This window comes from Cimex lectularius, unplaced genomic scaffold (assembly GCF_000648675.2).
Source record: "Cimex lectularius strain Harlan isolate CLEC.00 unplaced genomic scaffold, Clec_2.1 scaffold270, whole genome shotgun sequence".
Classification (NCBI taxonomy): Eukaryota; Metazoa; Arthropoda; class Insecta; order Hemiptera; family Cimicidae; genus Cimex; species Cimex lectularius.
This window is the reverse complement of record NW_019392790.1, coordinates 316,183-338,110: the sequence shown is the minus strand read 5'-3', so window position 1 is coordinate 338,110 and position 21,928 is coordinate 316,183. Positions and strand designations below refer to the sequence as shown.

The 21,928-nt window shown below is 34.0% G+C and overlaps 2 protein-coding genes across 5 annotated transcripts; one reads left to right on the top strand and one right to left on the bottom strand.

The window, feature by feature from the left end:
• Nucleotides 1-572: 572 nt before the first annotated feature.
• LOC106664118 (DNA polymerase subunit gamma-1, mitochondrial) lies at nucleotides 573-9,596 on the bottom strand. 4 transcript variants are annotated; one of them, XR_002910480.1, is made up of 3 exons: nucleotides 8,479-8,586; nucleotides 4,453-4,598; nucleotides 4,122-4,328 (listed from the first exon to the last, which is right to left on the bottom strand). XR_002910480.1 is itself a non-coding variant. In XM_024227877.1 (2 exons), exons 1-2 carry the CDS (start codon nucleotides 8,606-8,608, stop codon nucleotides 580-582), a joined length of 3,474 nt encoding a protein of 1,157 aa, XP_024083645.1. In that variant the 5' UTR covers nucleotides 8,609-9,596; the 3' UTR covers nucleotides 573-579. The 4 variants fall into 4 exon arrangements, 1 of the variants encoding a protein (XP_024083645.1); XR_002910479.1 differs by having other exon boundaries at nucleotides 4,122-4,312; XR_002910481.1 differs by lacking the exon at nucleotides 8,479-8,586 and adding an exon at nucleotides 5,680-5,703 and having other exon boundaries at nucleotides 4,122-4,312.
• A 1,716-nt stretch (nucleotides 9,597-11,312) lies between these two features.
• Nucleotides 11,313-16,168, top strand: LOC106664087 (protein C12orf4). Its single transcript, XM_014389474.2, has 11 exons — nucleotides 11,313-11,428; nucleotides 12,379-12,563; nucleotides 12,628-12,754; nucleotides 14,332-14,426; nucleotides 14,586-14,759; nucleotides 14,828-14,946; nucleotides 15,006-15,160; nucleotides 15,227-15,344; nucleotides 15,407-15,525; nucleotides 15,588-15,713; nucleotides 15,958-16,168. Exons 1-11 carry the CDS (start codon nucleotides 11,339-11,341, stop codon nucleotides 16,096-16,098), a joined length of 1,449 nt encoding a protein of 482 aa, XP_014244960.1. The 5' UTR covers nucleotides 11,313-11,338; the 3' UTR covers nucleotides 16,099-16,168.
• The last annotated feature ends 5,760 nt before the right edge of the window (nucleotides 16,169-21,928 follow it).

The window sequence follows — 21,928 nt, the reverse complement described above, 5'->3', positions numbered from 1 at the left end:
TTCCATAAATGCAAAAGTATACAAACTAACCTACTTGTCCATCAAATATGCTCCCTATAAAAACCCGCTAGGTCAACCTGCCATTTAAATTGACAGTGGCCAAGGGACTTACTTAATAACTAGGTTTGGTCGTCATTGGGCGACTTAACTTTTCCAAACTTCAAACAATTTTATTTATTTATTTGTATATATTATATATGTATGTATACATGTACATGTACATGCTTATATGTACATGAGTTTTTTATTAATGTTAATCAACATAATATATATCATTTGTTTTTTGCATCTCTAGGTACAAGTTTTGTACAAAAAAAACGTTGAGGGTTTATTGAACTTAAAAAATTGTAGAAAGGAAAGAATAAACAATTTCAAAAAAAGAATTGATGTGTATTGAAAAATAACAGACACAAATAATTTTTATTTTTTTAAATTAATTATTACTACTTATTAACTTATCGTTATAATAAATATCACATTTTTATAATTTATTTCTACAATTGATAAACCATGTTACATTCAATAAATTAAGATCTTTGGAAAATATATATGCAAAAAAATTTTTTTTTATATTTGATTTTATCTTAAACCAACAACTCCATTTGCTTTCAATATAGCTTTGTAAATATCTAAAGATTCCCCAATAGGCACGCCATATCCTTTACTGAGACCAAAAGGATTAGATGGCGTCTTATTGTCATCTGTTGATTCTTTTCTCAACACTACATCAACATCTACGGAACTAAAAAAGGCTACAGATTGCGGCAAATCTGTCATACCCAGGCGAGAAACACAAAACGCTCGAGTCAATAGGTTGGTAACATGAAGGGCCAGAGCGGCTTTGTATTTTTGCCGTTCCGGGACGAGGTACCTCACTTCATCATGAAAACTCAGACAAAACCTCGCCTCGTTCCCTAAAAACCATCTCATACAGACTAGCATCAAGTGTAAAAAATCGACAGCTCCACTTTGCACAACCCAATTAATTCTTGTTGGCATGTATTTGTCATTTCCGTCGACCGAGGGCTCAAGGGCTCGACTTAGCCTGCTGTTCAAAAATGGTGTGCTAGGATTCAGTTTGTTGGCTATTTCCTCCAAGCTGTTGAACATGGAAGATTCCGATCCTCCATGCCACTGTATGCACGAAAACAATTCCTCCTTGGATTTCTGATAAATAGAACAGAGTTGTCTAGCACCTTCTCTTGTGTAAAATGTGCTATTATCTTTCATTCTAAATTCATCTTTCAGTTTGAACATTTTTTTCCCTTTTGTGATGTGCATCATTTTAGCTGCTTTTTTAGACGCTTCCGCGTCAGACATGCCTGGATTGAATTGTTTTAGCAAACGTTCAGCGAATTTCTGTCCGGCTCCATAAATTCTCGCATAATTTAATATTTTGGCGTGGTTCCTTGATATGCCTACTGCTTTCGCTGTGACGCTGTGCATATCTGTACCGTCACTCTTTTTTCCGTTTAAAGTCATCCAACCTAATGGCGTAGCGCCGTGTATTCTTACAGAATTAGCGTCCCCAAGTAATGATGCTATCCATAGTTCTTGTGAGTCGACATCGGCGCCGACTAAAGCGTATCCGGGTGGAGCCTGGACGATCCCCCGAAGCTCTGAACCGACTCGTTCAACTATTGCATTGGAAGCAGTCATCCAAGTAGGTTCCACAGCTCTTCTTGTTAACGTCCCACAAACGATGACTAACGGAAGAATCACACCGATATCAGTTTGCCCGTTCAACTTAGAATTTTCACGACCTGGTGGTAACCAACAAACCAATTGGTTCTCTATTCTCTCCTTGTTGTTCCTCCAATAAGAAAGCATTCGGCTAATTTGTATAATTTTTTTTGAATACACAGTCGCCCCAGAAAGTTCATTATCAGAAAATTTATTGATAAAGTCTCGAGACAAGGGATTCCCAACATTTAAATTGTTTCCATCTTTATGTGGCAACTTCACCATACCATAACATTTACCAATATCATCCTTGCAAAAATTAAAACTATTATTTCTGAAATGTGCTCTGTTGGTGCAAACAAATGTCGATTGAGTTTTATTTTCAGAACAGTTGCATAAAGAATCTTCAAATTCCTTGAAGTAGTGTTGTACAAGTTTTTCTGTCGGTAAATTGTCATGATCAATTGGGATTTCAGTTTTATACGGAAGTAAATAACCCCAACCAAATCCATTTACGTGGTGCAGCGGCAACATGCACCATGTCAGACGTAGAAGCTTAGGAACAATTTTCATACTTGTACTGACCAATTCCGGTTCAGGAGACCAAGAAGGATCAATAGGTTTAGTACACATATTTCTAAACCACTTCGGATAACCACAGAGGTGGTTTGTTTTCGTATGCAGCCTATGACATAGCTTTCTTTGCTCTTTATACTTATTTTTCAAAATTATCCTCTGTTTTTCAACAATATCGTATTCATCATCTTGAAAATTTTCTGGAAAAATTTCAATCTCATTGGTTTTTAGTTTAGAAACAGTTTTCTTCAAAGCGAGATGTTGCAGTGACCAATCTTGATCCCACATCCATAAATTTTCTTTATATTTTTCATTGTGTAACAACCTGCACGCTTCATTGGCACTTCGTATCAATATGCTCTTCCCTTCTAAATCCAAATCATCGTACGCCTGCTGCGAATCAAACAAATACTTTTTCCAGTTTTTATTAACAGGCACGTAAGTCGTCTGGAGTTCCAGCATCCCAGCTAATGTAACAGGGTGTGAAAATCTTTCTAAAAATAATGGAAACATGTGTTTCATTATGTCGTACGTAGCTAAAACATCATTCGCACAGTAACTCATCAAAGCTTGAAAATTGTTTTTAATGTCATGTAGTGAGCCAGTTAAGAACAAAGTGCCCTTTTCCTTGGATAATTGTTTACCGCAGTATAATTCATAAACATTCGCAAGGCTGTTTAATGAGGTTAATTTGCTCCATTCTTCACTTCCTACTCCAGCTTTTAATAACGCTTTCTGATAACTAGTCACTCCACTAATGCAAATATGCATTGACATGGAATCAAGAAATCTCCGTCCTGTTTGCTCGAGCCAGTATTGCTCTTTAACTCTTGCTCGGTCGTACGAAACATTATGCCCCACCACAATGCGTGGTTTAAAAAATTCAGCTGGATCAGTTTCCTTACTTATTTTTCTTTCAAGAGGTATCAAATTGTCTGGTGTAAATGAATGTTTCACAGTGTTACTACAATTTTCTAAATCTTTACTGACCCAGCTGTACCAAGCATCTTTGCTAACGGCCGTGGCTAAAGTCGGTAAAGGTCCAACAGAACAACAAACCTCCACATCAAAAACTATAGCATCTTCTAAAGGATGGTCAACGGAATATATTCCATCCTTAGCATATCTCGTCCAACCAGGTTTTAATACCCAGGATTCAGGCATTTCAGGGCGTGTCACCAATAATTTTAAAAGAAGCTCTCGATACGGCTTGCTTTGCTTTTCCCCTATGGTCATGAAATGTTCTTCGACTGTTTGTCCATCAAGTTGGGGAATCTTTAGATCAACGTCTTCAGAAGGTTCTTGTATTTTATCAAAGTTGTAAGACTTAAGTGTTTGAAGGCATTGATCGATCAATTTGATATCCTTTTTATTGGGTGCGTTTGGAAACAGCTGTTTATAAAGCTGTTCGGAAATCATCTGAATACCAAACTCATTGTATCTCGGTTTCTTTGGATTTCTATAGGGTTCCTTGTTCAAAAATGTCGGGCTTTCGGGTTGAGACGTGGAATCTTTCATGTTGTTTATTTGAGGAGACCATTTGAATTTATACGAATCGACCGCCGCTCCAAAAGACCTTTGTTCATTAAGGAAACGTTTAGTGACACAATCATGTCGACACATGGAATTTAATAGCTTCATTGTGGTAACTGTTTTCAATGTATCTATAACAACAATAAACAAAAAAAAACAATATGCAAGATTTAAAACTAACTTTGGCAAAAATGGAATGCCTTTATAATAAATTGATAATATTTTATGCAAAATTAATTGGTTAATACAACAAAATGCAAAATCAGTACCACATGCAAATACACAAAAACAAGACAATTTAATATAGTTCAAATAATTAATTAAAAAGGCTCAATAAAAAGTCTTTATTGCTAACTTTTAAAATTCAAAGGTTTACATTTTTTGTTTTTAATTTATGAAAAACGCCAAAGCGTTTCAGATAACGATTCTGCAGGACAGGCGGGTTAAACTGAAGATATTGAACATTTCTTGTAAAACGGCACCGCGAGGGTCCATTATATGCTCCACTCTGATTGCACGTCTAAAACAAAAGAGCCCTAAGAAATCAAAGAAGGTAAAAATAAATAACAAAACGACCTACATATAGACATAATATCAAGTTATAGAACTACTGTTTGTACTAATATAAATTGTAATGGTTGAAATGCATTGACAGCGTACCTTTGTAGAAAAAAATCACTTGCTGCAATTAACTCACTATCAAAAAGGACGCCTGATGAACTGTGTGATTGGTTGTAATATACAAAATCCATTGGTTTGGGGCACTCATGACTGATCAAATCCTATAGGATTTAATTTTCAACGTTCTGAAAATGCAATAAAATATTATTATATTACTATAATAAGGGTTTATTTTAAAAATGAGTTTGTAGAAAGTTGATATAATGAGGGTTTTAAGATAAAAATTGTCTTATAATTACTTGTCAGGTAGACATTGGCACAAATATTAAGAAATGTTTTGGATAAACAATTATACCTACAAGAACTACGCTATATTACTGGTCTCAACAAAATAATGTCTAATTTTATACAAATGCTATTTTATTTTATTTCAATTCCTGGTGATTAGCTCAAATTTTACAATGATAAACAATAGGTCTCCAGAGTTAATAAAAAATGTTTCAAAAGTAACCTACAAGATGAACGAAATATGATACCACAGAAATGACTATAAAAAAAAAANTTTATTTGAAAATATTTGAAAAACATTCTAAATTAAAAAGTAGAACTTGTTTATTTAAAAAAAAAAAAAAACTAAAAATACCTAAAACTAGACAATGACAATTACAGGCTAGACATTAGACACATCGCCCTTGTTGAAAAAAAGAAGAAAACCCAAAAACCGAGGCCACATTAAAATAAATAATTTGGATTAATTACTAATACTAAACTTAAACAAACACAACTTTAGATATACTAACATGCTTAGTTATTATTAAAAAATTATTCATTCATTGTTACGATTGTTCATTCTGCAAATAATTGCAAATGATTAGGCTGAAAAGTTCATGGGGTCATTAATATCAAAGAAACTTTTTCTATTGATGTAAGGTCGAAATATATTAGACACGTGTATGTGGATTCATCCAATGGAGTACAAAGGGCCTAGAAGAAAAAAAATTTAGGTGTAAAAATGACCAAAAATTGCATTAACGTTACTGCCTAAGCTCATAGCTCTCGCAATCTATTTCAATGAAATTTTAAAGGATGTTAATATATCGAAAAATATTAGACAAGTGTATTTATGTGTAGGATGAAATTAGCCCCAGGAAGCCTGTAATAAAAGAATAAATATTGTGGTGTATTTTGTGTGAAGACTAAAAGTTAATTGATTTCTTTTAGGAGTATCTTCTGCTGCTGATCAAGATGAGTGGCTTTAGTACTCACAGCAAACCTTATTCTTCCCGTTTATTATTTTTGCTTATACTTTTACCATAGAACTGTTTTGTTTTTAATTTCCCTCGACCTTTGTGAAAACAATGCCACAACACCTGGCCCTAGCCCTAACTCTATTACCTGCCTTCTAAATGTAAGGATGTTATGTGAGTGTGTTAAAAAAAAATTGTGGGGATTTTTCCATATTATTATTAAAATTAAAATTTCCTGGGTTATGCCGGGATTTTAAAAACCAGGACAACTAGCATGGCAAATAAAAGTCAGACACCCTAACCATTTTTCTGTCAAATTTTTGAATTTGAGTTGCCTGTTTTTATGCCTTCTAAAAGTAAGGACTTCATGGTGGCCAATAAAAAAAAATGCAGGAATTTCTTAGAGGATTTTGTAAAATGATTTGGTGATGATGTTTAATCATCATGACAAAAAAGAACCTAGGCCTAGGTGTGATATCAAATTAATTCAATTTTAATTTTATTTTGTTATGATAAATAAATGAAGATTTCAGGTACTTGTAAACAAATTTAACCAAAAATATATTTATTTTGTTCCACTATCTTTTACCATAGTTCTGGGTTGTTTTTTTTTTTACAGAGTTCAAAGTAAGTGAAAATCTAGTAAAAGTTAAATAAAGTCAGGTGAATAAGTTGGATGTGCAGCATATGCCAGCCAACCTCCAATTTCAGGCACATCTACAAGAAAGGAGCGAGTATTACCCCAGTGGAAAATAATCCCCTTGCGATTAACCAATGCAGTCATTTTTGGTCAATTGCTGACTTTATTTGCTCCAATTACATCCGGTATACACCAGAATTGACAATTTGGTCGGGCGGAAGAGGCTCACAATAAAGGAGCCCATTCCAATACAACTAAATGCACAATCTTCTTGATAATCCCGTTTTTGGAATTAACGGGGGGTGCAATTTACCAATAATACCACCAAAAATACCAAACGGATTTTTTATCTGAACATTGGTGTAAAAGAGTTTTCATTCCCACTCTTGCCCTAGCCTCTTGCAAGGTGAAGGCTAAGAGCGTTTGTTACTGCATGGAGGCCCTGACAGAGGTCAGTGACACTAATGACCTGACCCTGGCATGGGACCATGGGCATTTGGGGTATAAAGTCAGCGAAAAGGTTGACAGTTGGCCAAAAAGTGGGCCAACATGGACTCTGGGTCCTGAACCCTACTGTTCGCTTAGTAGCCTGCCACAAAAGTGGCATCCATCTTAAAATGGATTTTTAATGAGTCCAAAATCTGATAGAATAATACCACAGGCAAGTGAAGAGATTCATAGAAGGACCATCTGCAAAACTCATAAAAGAATTACTGGAAGGCAACCGCAACCGAACCAGGATTCTGCTTGGACCCCTGACAGGACACTGCCACTTAAGAAGGCACATGTACCGGATAGGAGTACAAACAGAAGAAACACTGTGCAGATACTGCCAGGAAGAGGAGGAGACCGCAGAACACATTCTGTTTCTGTGAAGGTCGATGTAGGTGCAGGTTCGTGCAACTAGGACAAGAAAAACCACAAGCAAGATCCTACACTAAGGAGCCGCTGGGAAAGCTGTGGAGGCTGATTAATAACCTGGCCAGTGAGTTATAAATAATAAAGAGCACAATAGATCTATTCAGGTCGAGGTGCAGTAAGCCTTGTGGCCGTCTCTTCTATCCCTATTCCCAGTCATTTGAAAAATGGGTCATTTCAGGAGAAAATTGTAGATAGAGATAAAATACAATAAATTCTTCTGCCAACAGGTGAGGAATAAGTCTGTTCAGACATAAGAGGATAAAATGGCATCAGCATATGCGATGATAATCGTTTCGGGACATCAGCCATATATACAGAGTACAGTAGCGAGCCAAAGACACTACCCTGAGTGATTCCCACACATGGCACAAGAGGGCTAAAATCGAATCATTGAAGGAAAAACACTACAAATTTATTTTACATGCCGATAACTAATAAACTGATAAAATATGTCTGTTAACATGATTATCAAAGTTGATAGTGTAAGGTCTGCAAGTCAGTGAACACATCTATTCTTGCGGGCATTGGATGGGACCCAGTGCCAGTTCAACATGGTACTCATCATAATTTAAAAAATATTAATCAATCGTTACTATTCTTATTTATACAGATGCTGATTTATGAATTCTTTCTAATCAATGCGTCTCTGTTAGTAGAAAATTGGATACGGGATGTCTACAGACTGGACTACTCCCACAAAGCCTTCTCACGATGTTTTAGAGCTTACCCTTACATTATGGACCGTTTGGAGTTGACTAACTATCAACGAAGACACTAAGTTAAAAGCAATAAAATAATAGTTGATAACCACAACCTTCTTTTCAGTTGAGATTACCGGTAGCCCTAAACCGCTGCAGGCCACTATGAATGATACAGCACGACAAACCCCAGACTTGGACTATGTAGTGGAAACTAAGTCTGTTGGTTAAAATATCTGCCCGCTCCCCCAGAAATGTTCACAATTTAAAACCATGCTTTTATTAATTATGTAAAATAAACAAATAAATACGTGTCTTTAATATATGATGAGTCTACAAGTAATTTAATACAAGAAAAACAGTGGAACATGTACGGATAAGGTTAAAATCAGTATGATTTTATGAAGGTTTAAGTTTTCACAACATTAATTATTACACAAAATGTTAAATTATGAATTATTTCTGTTTAAATTATATACATAAATAAATATTTTGTAAAATTAAAAGGAGAACAGTTTAAAAAGAAAGAGGAGAAAGTTAGAACGAGATGAAAAAATACCTTGTTCCTTCAAAGGTCTACAAACCACGATGAGATTAAACCCAATGGGCAATGCGGTGCGACGATGCGTTATATCTGTAACAGTGACGTTACCTTCCATGCTTGCCAGGCGAGCTGATAATGTTATCATTAAACACTAAACAGATCCAACATTTGATAAATTTCCATTAGAAAAAAAAATCTATTGAAATTAACATGGGTGAAGTGGAAAAAGTAGAGAGAGAGATGATCTACCAAAATCCATGGGGGACTGTCATAAAAGCCAACGTCGAAATACCATATTCAGGTTCTCCTGATCTTCTGTCCCACCAGCTATGCGACAAACACAACATACCGCAGTCTGTGAGAGAAGGTAAAGGTCAAAAACTTAGTCATACTTTAAGTATGATATTTGTACATTTTAATATAAGCACCACTTTAACAGCTTTAAGCTTCAATCAGTACTTAGAAATTACTTACTCAATACTTAGAAATTAACCCTCTGAATACCGGGTGGGGTCTTTGACGACTCCATGCTATAGTTTTTATAATGTGTTTTTAAAAAATGTTGTCCTCACCAAACTGGACATTTATCTTCCGGCCTTCTGTTGTGCTCAGAGCTGAATATACACAATTACAACATAATGAGTTTATTACGAAGATTTGCTCTTCAAAAAATTTGCTACTTCTGGCATATTTAGATAGCAAAGCTTCTCAGAACCTCGTTAGCTGTACAAAAAAGGTGGCCAATTTCACTCTGCGAATTTGATTGATTTCGCCGTGGTAAATGGATTCATTTTTATGGAATGAACTGCGCCCAGATTGGAAAATGGCCTGCAATCACTAACGACGATTATCTTTACTGGAAATCGGGGGGAAAAAATGGCTGCGCCCATGATCCAGAAATGGCTGAATAATTCCGGCCACCAGTCAATGGAGCATTGTACAAAAGTTTTCAGAATGAAAGTGGAAGAAGGCAAAATGAAAGTCGTTTCAGGTGCGGAACTCTAACAACCACCTCCCGCCAATTAGCAAAGGAATAGGAAAGGATTGAGGTGTAACTTGTGCCCAAGGAACATGACGTCAAAGCAAATGTACCAAAGTTGCAAGAAGTTTGTCTGCAAAGGAAGCACCACCATTATACACAAAAGGTGTAATTAAAAAAAAAATGTTTATATTCCAAATGTAAAGTTTTTTAATAAATAAAGTTTTAAATGTCTTAAAATTTATTAAACTTGCATTCTTTTATTCAGTGCACTTATTTATTACATTTATTCACAAAAATTGGGGAATTAAGGAATGGAGGTCCTTGTGGGACCCTACGCGGTACTTTGTGTAAAATTATTAACCCGGGTGTTCAGAGGGTTAAACAACAATGTACGTATATAGAGTGATATGTTTCAAGCAAATAAAATTCCCTGAACACATTATGTTTCATTTGTTTCTTTACTGACACTTATCTAAATTTTATCTCAGTAATAGGCTTGACGTTTATAGGCAATATTTTGGCATATTCTCAGACCTGTGCATAATTTTGGACCATGGCAGCAGGTTCAGATCGCTACCTGAGGGCCATATGGATTTTTAAATGTATACAGGGTGGCTGGCAATAAGTGTCAACAATTTCAGGAGGTGTTTGCTCACCATATACAAGAAGAAAACTTCCTATAAACCCTGTTCAAATCTCAACGGTAAAGAAGTAATTTCCGGTTTTGGGTTATTTTTATTTTTTGACTTAGGTCCACTAAATTGCTTATAAACTTCAGAAATTCTGTCTGTAGAAAAATCTGGTTTGTGCCACCTGAAAAAATGTTAAATTTGCTGTAAGGAAACCTATTTACATTGCAGAATTGATGAAAAAATTGTACACGAAAAATTCTGAAAAAACAAAAACGCTGAAATTTGGAATTTTTTGTAAATGTTGGATTGGTAATAACTACAAACTCCTGTAGCTTTGCAAATTCCCTCAAATGTTCTCCATTCAATTAGCTTCCAGCAGTATAACCACCTTTTTGGGTTGGAAGGCCCAAAAATTTTGCATTTTGTTGAAAAAAAAACGTGTCAATAAAGGGGGGGCACGTTCAATTTCTCCAGGAAATCCGTCTGGCTCTTGAGTTTCGTGTCAGTTCTTTAATGTTTGATTCAATCAGTTTGCTTTATGTTATCAACTGACAATGTCCTCAGATTGGTAATTTAAATTGTCTTTGTTTCCTAATGAACATCTTGCTGATATGCATTTTATTTACGGTTACTGCAATGCTAATGCTACTGTTACAAGGAGAGAATACCAAACTCATTTTCCCCATTGAGACGTTCCACCAGATTGCACCTTCCAACAGCTTCATCAGAGGCTGAGGGAAACTCGTTCTTTCACTCGAAGAACGAGGGAGTCAATCAGCGAATTGATGTAGATAAGGAAGTTTTTTGTTGCATATAGTGACTAGAAACACCTGAAATGTTCGACACTTATCACCAGTCACCCTGTATGGTGTTTGTGTCATGTTTGTATGTGTTTGTGTTGTACTTGTGTTAATGTATATATTGCATTATAAGTTTAATGTATTGGAATGAATGTAATTTATTAGCTTCAAAGGAAGGAGTTGCTTAACCTCGCCCCAACGAATATTGCATGCCCTGGGGTGAGTGTATCATCTGGAGAGTTAAAGTAAGTGGAGCGTGAATGGAGTGGGTTGCATCTCTCCCAGAGGAATATTGAGTACCCTGGGGTAGTGAACGTGACCAGATTTCTTCATATCATGTCTGTTGTATTCCTGAGTTCAAATGTCCTGAAGTTTAAAAAAAAATTCTTAGTAACTCATTAAATATCCTGGTACAAGGTGAACATCCTNTCATTGAAGACGAAACCGAAAATTACTATGACATGCTGTGTTCACAGATTATTTCTTCATATCGGCACAAAATGCTGAATACCAAAGAAAGTCTGGATTTGTGGGAAAAAGGATTTGTCGAGGTGAGTCCAATGGTTTATTTTTATATGATAATTAACTCGGTGAGTTGACACAGTGAATCGCTGAAATGGCCATGGGTTCCAATTTTAGAGGCCCTGAGTCCAGAGTATTTACAAATGGGCTTTTTGTTAACAACACCGCAGCCCTGGGGGATTGTATGACCTCTGTTGTTCATTAGCCTTTCATCATTTCCATTAAAAGCCTTTGAAATAATTGTTTAAAGGTATTTAGAATAGATGTGGAAGCAAACAAAATTCTTCCTGATTTCCACTGTGGATTTAAGAAAGATTATCTACATTCATCACTGAAGCTCACAAAATATTCAATTAATAAGGATGCTACTCGAGCCATCTTCTTGGATATTACCAATATCTATAAACATGTAAATTTAAAAGTATTGACAGATAGTAATGTATGTTTTGTGCTTTTGTAGAAGTAGTTATATATACTCAGGTCAGTGGAGAAATCTATGGGCCTCGTCAGGTCAACTGAGGTTTTCCCCAAGGAGCAGTACCTAGTCCTCTCATTTTCTTAATACATACTTTTTCAAGATTTCACTGTAGAAATAAGCATGCAATTCACTTCAACTTCCTATCATTTTGTATGTTTTTTTTTTTTGTTTTGTTTGTTTTTTTCTGCTGAGGCTAAAACTATAAGGGAAGCTATAAAATATAACAAATATAAATCCAATCCTATAACTTTATCAGATAGTCTTAGTATTCTGGTGGATTTCTAGATTTCTCCCAAGATCTCCATATTCTAGAGATTTAAAAAGTACGATACAATCTACTGTATGAAACATTCTGTTGTAAGCCCTTGTCAAACTGACCTGGTTTTAGGAGAGAAGCCTGGATGTCTTACTGGCTGGTATTAAGGGCTCTGCTGTGCTAGTTTGATCTGAAAAAATTATATATATAATATAAACCAAAAATTATATTTCTTCAATTTTTAGAATACTCTCGAATATGGAGCTGATAAACTGGGAAGTGATGACAATGAACTATTTTCAAATGTTTATCACAAACTAGTCCATTCCCCTGCTTTGGACACAATTCTTCAAGTAGAACATTCTTACGCTTTAGTTATCGATAAAATAATTAAAGAAAGGGACGAAGAATTGGATGCTCTAGCTCTCAAGTGAGTACACAACTGATTTTTTTCTGTATGAACAATTAGTCTAATTACAATAATTTGTTTTCAGGCAAACTGAAGAAATGTCAAAAGCTTTAGAAGGGTTAGGTTTAGGTTTGACAGAATCGGATATAACAGCAATAGCAAAAAGGCAACAGGAAGAACATGGGCTAGAAATCGCTAGGTGGCAAAGTAAGGTATAACATCAACTTTATGAAACATTTTCCTTGGGGGTGAGCAAAAAATGACAGTTTCAAGGGTGGGAATGAAATTTATTTTATAATTACAACCATTTTCATACAGGTCATATTTGATTTGATTAATGGTCAAATAGAGGCCAGCTGTTTAAAGACCTGGTACACATTGGATTTTTATTAGAAAAAATCTTATACTCTTACGTTTTTATTTCTCCCAATATAAAACATGGATATGTAACCTAACCTAACTCTAACCATACTTAACCTAACCTAACCCAACCAGGTAACACAAAATTGATAGATAGTGTAGATTTAAATAATAAAACTGTTTAAAGGCAGAGAAGCAAATTCAATAAAGATTTTGAAAACCACCTTTTTTTAACATACCCCAATAGTTTCATTTAATATACTAAAAAAATATATTAAAGAAAAATAAGTGTAAAGAAAATTAAATGTAAGATTGAGTAATTTACATAATGATTTAATTTTCATTCAACAATAATTAGAGATTAATTAAGGTTTGTAGTTGAGTGGGATTCGAACCCAGGACCTTCGGCTAGATACGCCGCTACTCTACCACTTGAGCTATCGTGACTTCAATCCACTCGGACACTAACTTCCCATCTCAACCCCATCTTTTGAATTTTACCTCCTTTTTGCCATTTTTCAATTTTATCTCAACTAAAAACCTTAATTAATTGAAAGATATTCATTGGTCAAGCAGACCAAGAAAACTAATGAATTTAATAATTAGAAAACTAAGGCAATTAGTTAATAGAGGGCAGTTGTTCAAGAACTTGGTACACATTGGATTTTCATTGAAAAAATCTTATATTCCTCCAGTTTTTATATCTTCCAATGTAAAAACATGAGTATGTAACCTAATGAAACCCTAACCCTACTTAACCATTCCAACCTAACCTAACCCAACCTATGTGCAATACCAGATAGCACAAAATCTATAACTTGCAAAGATTTAAATAATAAAAAACAATTGAAAGACAGAGAAACAAATTCAATAAAGATTTTTAAAATAGTCTTGTTTTTATAACTAATGCTAACCATACCTAACTTAACTAACTCATCCCTATCACTAACCACCTAACATAATCTTTCCATAACTTAACCGTTCCTAATTTAACCTAACTTAACCCATACACAATCCCAGGTATGGCAAAATTGATTATGCAAAAATGGTTTGATGTTTTAATAATAAAGTAAAGATATAAATGTAAAACAAAAAACTTGAGCCAGAGAACCAAATACAATGAAGATTTTCAAATCAGCCTTTTTTTTTTTTTTACACATTCTAATAGTTTCGTTTTACTATACTAAAAAAATCATGAAATTAAATATAAGATTTAATAAATAAATATAAAATATTTACCTGAATTAATAAATTGAGTCTAAATTCAATAATAAATTTATAGTAATGTTGAGAATAATTTATAATTTTAATGTGTGGTGATTAGTCCAGATCGCATCTCACGATTTCTGAATAATTATAATTTTAATTTTTTTATTCAATGACAATTTTTCTTAAATTGAATATTTAAATTTTTAATTATTTTGTGCAGTTGGATGCAGTCCGTGACAGTCAAAAAGCTGAATATAGAGATTGGCTAATGTCCCTCCTTGCTTCTAGCTGCGATTCGTCTATATCAACGCCCCTGTAAGTTCACTAATTAATTGGAAATTTACAACAAAATATTTATAAAGTTTTCTAAAACATCTTTTATATGTTATAAGATTATGTTACTGATGATTTTATGTAACTAATCACAATTTCCGTACTTCTGACATGTATTAAAACATACCTCTTGATTTGTAGCAATTCGCCGATCGGAGTTAAAGAAATAATAAGCGAAGGCTATTTAAATCAAGCCCCAACTTTACAAGAAAGTTTCACTATACATCTTGGCTCCCAAATGAAACAAATGTACAATATTAGAATTCTGGCTGCTGATGTGTTGGATTTCTGTAAATTACGGATAAATTCATCAGGGTAGAGAATTTATTTATGTTATTTTTTCCCCTCATTCCTTTCTAATTTGTTTATGCTGTATTGCATAGTGAATTGGAGACACAACCTCAGAGACTGCCGACAGCGCTTGGATTGTATTCAAATGATTTATACGGTTTAGTAATCCTTTCTGATAATCATTTGGGTGGTTTTTCTGGAATTACAAAGGGTATGAAATTAATAAGCATTTATTCAAGCATAAGCTTCTTTTTTCTTTTTTTTTTAAAGATTTGGTGAATGTCTGCGAAATGTCTACAGAACTACACTTCCCAAATATAGAAATTCAGCTCGAGAACATTCGTGAATCTGTGAAGACAGGTATCGAGTGGCGTAAGCATAATGTTAATTGTGATAGCAACCTGCTCACCACCTCCGAGCAACAAGTAGATTGTTTGATTGACTATCATTTTTAAAATCTGTTTATTAATATTACAATCAACTTATTTTAGTCGAGAAAAAGCGGGACGAAATATCTCCAGACGGGTGATGTGTACATAACCAAACATTCAAATCTGTCAGATGTACATGTTATTTTCCACATGGTTTTGGACGATTCTACAAAATCTGGTAACCTTTTTTTCTGAATTAATTAATTTATTTATTTTTTTAATCAATGAAGGGTATTTCAGGCGATATTACCTCCCGTCATCCCGGTATACTTGGTCTGAGAAATATAATGAAATGTGCCTGTTCCAATGACATATCAACCCTCACCATCCCTGTTTTGCTGACTCATGAAATATTCAATGTGAAATTTTTTTATTATATTCAGAAAGGCCCGCAATATGGTTAAATTTTATGTATTTACAGGAAATGACACTTGCTTGGTGTGTAAAACGAGCCGAGTTGGTGTATAAATGTGTTAAAGGTTTTATGATAGAAATGGCCTCATGGGGTGGATCCGAAATAAAAAATCTACAGTTTCTTTTGCCAAAGGTCAGAATATATATCAAATGAATTTAAAAGTTATAAACGTATAAATACAAAATAAAAGAACTGTAGCATGAAAATTAAAGTAAAAAAACAAAAAAAAAGCAGTTAATATGTTCGTTACAGGTAAAAATATAGTAATGCAACATTAAATTGCTAAGATTATTGAAACAAACTATCCAAGGAAATGATTTCACATTAACATACATTCACATATATACATCTATTTATTAATTATGCTTGATTTCAGGGGATAAATGAAGAAATATTCAGCTGTTTGGCTGGGCTGCTCCCGAGTATATTTCGAGTGTCCAACCCTCTCATACTCAAAGCCAGTTCGTCGACTCGAACTCCAAGTATTACATCTTTCGAGAAGAATTCATGTTTGTAACAAAAAATAATTTATTATAAAAAATTCACATTTTAAAACTTAATTTATTATGTAATGTTTATAAAATTGTATGATTGAATGGTATGTTAATTAATTTTGTTATTAATTTATAATTATCTTGTATTAATATTATATAAAAAAGAGTATTTGTACCTGTTTAGCATTTGCATTTATTGGAAGAGTGCAATTTAAAATTAAAGAAAACGTATAAACTTTCTTTTCATTGAAATTTTCCCATTGTATGTGTTGTATGTCACTCTGGTCTACCTATTACAATGAGAATATTCAGAATTTTGCCCCCCCCCCCAATTTAGTGGTTTAATCTACCAAAACTAACCAAAAAATATTACTATTCTCATTTTACTAGAAGAGCTTCTTCTCAGCACATCTTGGGTTCCTCTCATCTCATTGCAAATAGATTATGAGATTTCTTTGTAGTCTGAGGATGGAAAGACTTGTAATTTGGTCATTACCATTAATTCTGACCGGCTGGTCAGACATGTTTCTTCTTTTTAACATCTTCAATGGGTTTGTCTTGTCCTCACTCGGTTGATTTCAACCAACCGGGTCAGACAGAGTTAAACAGCAAGACCAGGTGGACCTCTGCTTATTTCCTGATCAACCAGGTGTAACAGAGCTAAACAGCAAGACCAGAGGGTCTCTGGTTATTTCGTTATCAACCAGGTCTGACAAAGCAAGGCTAAGACAAATTATCATAAATGACCAGGCTTCAGTTCCATCTGCTGCTAGCTCTAACGAAGAAATCTGGCAAATTTCTTCATTTGGTGATGAAGGCAACTTCAATGGGGGTATCTTTAGTTAGGGAAGATCAACGATAAACTTAATACATTGAAAATAACTCACAAGTTCACCCATTCTATTTAATTTTCTCAAAAAGGCAATAAAGGAAATCCGGACCTTGGGGGAACAATCAATAATAGGTAAACTCAGCATATGGGGGAGAAGGAAAACATGACTTCAGAGTAGTTTGTTATGGCAGCATGTGGGTATTGAGAAGTCCAAATGAAACAAAGTATATGAAAACAGCAAAAACTCAAGAAATTAGGGCAGAAGAAGTGCAGATAAAAAAGCACAGAATGCTGCAAAATTGTTAAGTACCTAGGAGAACTAGTAGAGGTTGTTCAGGCTGAAAATCAAAGAATTATCACAGATAGGAAAAGTCATTGTCGACAAAGCAGTTATTAGTATTAACAAAAAGGAGTGAAATGACTAGGTTTATGGGTCTACTGAACAATATCCATCTTGGACTGTGAATTTGGAGAATTCATAAAAATTCAGAGCTGTTTGGTGAGCCAAATTTAGAGGCTGATGTGGAGGACTTGGAAGTTGAGAGTAAGAGGATGGAAAAGGAAAGTGGAGGACAGAAGAATGTAGCTTTTGATTCTTGAAGACACTAAAGCCTAACTAGGACTGTAGTAATAGGTAAACTCATTTTAGACTCATTCACTAAAGAATGGTGCTAAAGTTCCATAAGACCATATTGGCTGTATATGAATCATTTGTTAGAAGATAATTTACCTTGTAGGGGTTTCCTTCAGTCATTAGAAATAGTCCTAGGTAGAAGAATGTTCATTAGGAGAAGATTTTTTGTGATATGTTCAAGTGTAAAAATTAAATCATTCATTGTTCCAACTATATTGCAATTTTTTTTTAGTTTTATTTATTGATTGTATATGTCCTTGTCATTAGATATACATTTGAGTATCAGCAAAGGGACACTATAACCTCAACAAGATACAAATTGCTGAACATATATCACAGGTTTATAAAAAATTTTAGAGAGTGAAAAAAATTAGTTCAAAAATCACTCATCAATGAGAAACAACATAGTTGGATTTATAAAATATTAATGCACAAATAAAATATCATAGTTAACAACAAATTCTACTAAATTATATACAGTAGGATTAGATATAAATAATAGTATAATCACAGTAGTTATGTTACAGTCTGTGGTCTTCATGAAGGATGTACTTTACCCTCCGGTGTATCCAAGCATATCCATGTTGTAGGCTCCTGTTGTCCTGCTGACAGCACTTCTGCTGACTTGTCCTGTGTTTCACCTTCATGGCAATAGTCTTCATTTTATTCATTTTGGTCAGTTCATGGAGGATCACAATTCTTGTCATGATAAACCTAAGAAACTTATTGTATCAGACCTCCAGCTTGTTGAGGTTTGTCCAACAGGAGAAGCATAGAGGAGCATTGGCTTGACAACGCTGTTATATAGGAGTTGTTTGTTGAATGCACTCATCGTGGAAGTCCAAGAAAGTAGTGGGAACAGCAGCCTTGTTTTGCCATGATCAACTCTATCATCCATGTGTCTGATGAAAGTCAGACCCTGCCCATGTTTAAGTCAAGGTATGGCCAGGGGATAATATTTCCAGTTGTATTACATGCTCAGTCTCCTCAGGTCTTCTTCTGGTGAAGAAAAAGGATTCTGTATTAAATGAGTTAATTTTAAGTTTCCATCAATTGCAGAAATTGGCGATTCTGTCAACATCAATCCTCAGCCTGGTTGAGACATTATAGCAGTTGGCCTCCATGAGGAAGTGAAAATGCCAAACTGTAAGCACAGAGGGCCAACCTGTACTTCTTGGGTAGGGGTAAATCATTGAAGAACAGATTAAACAAAATGGGGGCCATGATTGATCCTTGGGGGACTCCAACCATAATTTTGTTTGGGGCAAATAGGGCATTTTTATGCAAAACACGAAAGTTTCTATATTTCAGACCTGAGTGAATAATTTTTATTTAGCAGGAAAATCATATTTTATTGGCCAGTGTATGACTCCCTTTTGCCAGGCAGGTCAAAAGCCTTGTCAAGATCTAATAGAGACATCCCAATGTGCATCTTTTTATGAAAACTGTCCATTATGCTCTCTACAACGCTGGTAAGCTGACCCTAAGTGCTGAGTTCAGGCCAGAGTCCAAATTATTCCAGATTAAGTAAAATGAGCTTCTAAGCGTGTTAGGGGCACACGTTTAAATATTTTGCTAATAATGCTCAGTGCTGACTGACCTGTAGCTTGTTCGAGTGTCATGGGGCTTCCCGGCTTTCTTTAGGAATATGACAGGACAAGGAAGTTTTTCAGTGGTTTGGAACGTACACAAGTATGAGTATTTGGTTCAAAATGTATGTTAGAGTACTAAAGTTTGTGCAGAAGATACTTTAAAAGAATAATAGAAACACCATCATGGCACAGTGTTTTTTTTATTGCTTTTATGACCCCTGTCACTTCTCTTGGTGATGAGCCTTGACAGTAATACTCTTGATGTAATGGCCAACAGTGTGCTATACATGCAGATCATGAGAAGCTGAACCTGTCTTTTATTTTCTCAACTAAGACATGTGTGTCTGAAGGTGACCTTCATGGGTGTAAATTTAGAATATAGGATCTAGGGTGTTACCCTGTGAGACAGTAAGTGGTGATGGGAGAGAATGGATTGCCCTCACCTGAAAACATGTTTGAGAATGTATTTGAGGAGGTGTTTGTAAAGACTTGAGTTTATTAAATAGCACTATTTTATCAAAAGGTTGCACCAATTAAAGAAATATTCCGGCGATGACGTGTTTTTAAATTTACGAGCAGATACAAAAGCGACAGCTAATCAGAATTTTTTCATAATTTCGTTACAAAATGGCGGACTGCTTTGTTCAATTTTGTCTCGTTTTCGACTAGTCGCTGAACGAAGTGAGAGCTTGAACGTTCGTATTTTCCATTCTTTATTCTTTCATTTAGCGTTATTTCTTTAGTATTTTGTAAACTATAGACAAAGGTGAAAGTGTTTTTTTTTAAATATAACACGAATAGGAAGAGCTGGAGGAGAAATAGTGACCAATTGACTCAAACTTAGGTTAGTATGTCTACTGTCTTGCTTAAGAATATTGTAACATTTGTTTGAATCATATCCGAATATTATTGTTTAACATATATTTTAACAGCATGTAATATAAAACTGGACAATGTAAATAACGGTCTTCATAAAATGAAGATTCAAACGGCTTAGGTGAAAGGACTGAACGGAAGTTCAAAGTTAGGGTATGAATATTTGTTCAAATTACGAAAGCATTCTAATTTAAAACGGTTATAAAATGATTTTTGAAGTTGTAATTGAAAATTAATACGAATTATTGAAAAAGAAACGAGGCAAACGATGCGAGGTGCATCGTGAGCACGTGGTCCTCGAAAAACAATTCCAGAACGATCCTTTTCTCTCTTTATTAATTTTTTAATGTTTGAAATTGTTTTTGCTAGCTTGAATCCCTGGATGACCTGATCATCCTACTGGATATGTTAAACATTCCCAGACCAGTTTTGAATTGAAGATGTAGTCAGTATTCAATGCTGCCTGGCTGCATGAAAACTCTGTGCACCTTTCAATCCTTTTTTAAGTTTTTTTTTTTTTATTGTCCACAGAGTTCTGACAGCGTCTATTTCAGCTTGGAAAAGTGAGAATTGATTTCGTGAGGCCTAGAGGCTTCGCTCGGTCAAAACGTTGGCCTTTGACTCCTGCCTATCATTCATTTCAGATAAATATGTATGTATCCATAACGCTTCTTTTTATTTTCAGAAAGGGATAATTTTCAAAAGAGTTCATTTGAAGTAAAAAGTGGTTAATTTGAAATTAAAAAGGGTTGGTTAATTTGAAGTTGTATACGAATAATTTGCAATTTAAAAAGATTAATTTAAAGGAAAAAGTCAGTTTGAAGTTAAATTCGGTTAATTGAAACTGAAAAAGCTTAATTTAAAGGTACAAAAGGATAATTTGATGAGAAAAAGGTTAATTTGGAATTGAAAACGGTTAATCTGCAATTTAGCAAGGTTAGTTTTAAGGTTTAAAAAAGGTTGATTTGACGGTAAAAAGATATATTTTATTTGTACTTTACGCCCTTACAACTCATACCAACTCCTAGGTTTTTGATGTTTTAAAGAAAGGGGTAATTTGAAATTAAAAAGGGTTACGAAAAACGGTTAATTTGAATCAAAGTTAAAAAGGATTAATTTGTAGTTGAAAAGGGTTATTTTGAAGGTTAAACAATTAATTTCAAATTAAAAAGGGTTAATTTGATACGAAGAAAGGTTAATTTCAATCGCAATTAAAAAATGTTAATTTGAAGTTAAAAAGGAAATATTTGTAATTAAAAAGGTTAATCTAATGTGCAAAAAGGTTAATTTGAATTGAAATCAAAACGGGTTAATTCGAACATAAACAAACAGAAAGGTTAACTTGAAATTAAAAATGGTTAATTCGATATGAAAAAAGGTTAATTTGAATCGACGTTAAAAAAGGATTAATTTTGTAATTAAAAAAAGGTTATTTTGAAGGTCAAAAAATTGATTTAAAATTAAAAAGGGTTAATTTGAAGTTAAAAAGGATTAACTTGTAAATGAAAAGGGTTATTTTAAACGTTAAAATAATTATAATTTGAAATTAAAAAGGAAATTTGATATGAAAAAGTTGATTTGAATTGAAATTAAAAAAAGGTTAATTTGAAGTTAAAAAGGATTAATTTGTCATTAAGAAGGGTTAATTTGATACGAAAAAAAGTTAATTTCAATAGAAATTTAAAAAAGTTAATTTTATGTTAAAAAGGGTTAATTTTTTTTAAGTTAAAGGAAATAATTTTAAATTAAAAAGGGTTAATTGGATATGGAAAAGTTAATTTGAATTGAAATTAAAAAGGGTTAATTCGAATATGAACAAAAAGGTTAATTTGAAGTTAAAAGGATTAATTTATCATTAAGTTAATTTGTCGTTAATTTGATACGAAAAAAGTTGATTTCAATGGAAATTTTAAAAAGTT

Bases quoted from the DNA above. Each gene is read 5' to 3' on its own strand.
- LOC106664118 (XM_024227877.1), bottom strand. From the start codon at position 8,608: ATGATAACATTATCAGCTCGCCTGGCAAGCATGGAAGGTAACGTCACT. The intron at 3,924-8,478 runs GTATTTTTTCAT...TTGTTGTTATAG, and splicing joins TAGACCTTTGAAGGAACAAG to ATACATTGAAAACAGTTACC.
- LOC106664087 (XM_014389474.2), top strand. From the start codon at position 11,339: ATGCTGTGTTCACAGATTATTTCTTCATATCGGCACAAAATGCTGAAT. The intron at 12,564-12,627 runs GTGAGTACACAA...ATTTGTTTTCAG, and splicing joins TTGGATGCTCTAGCTCTCAA to GCAAACTGAAGAAATGTCAA. The intron at 15,526-15,587 runs GTGAAATTTTTT...ATGTATTTACAG, and splicing joins TGACTCATGAAATATTCAAT to GAAATGACACTTGCTTGGTG.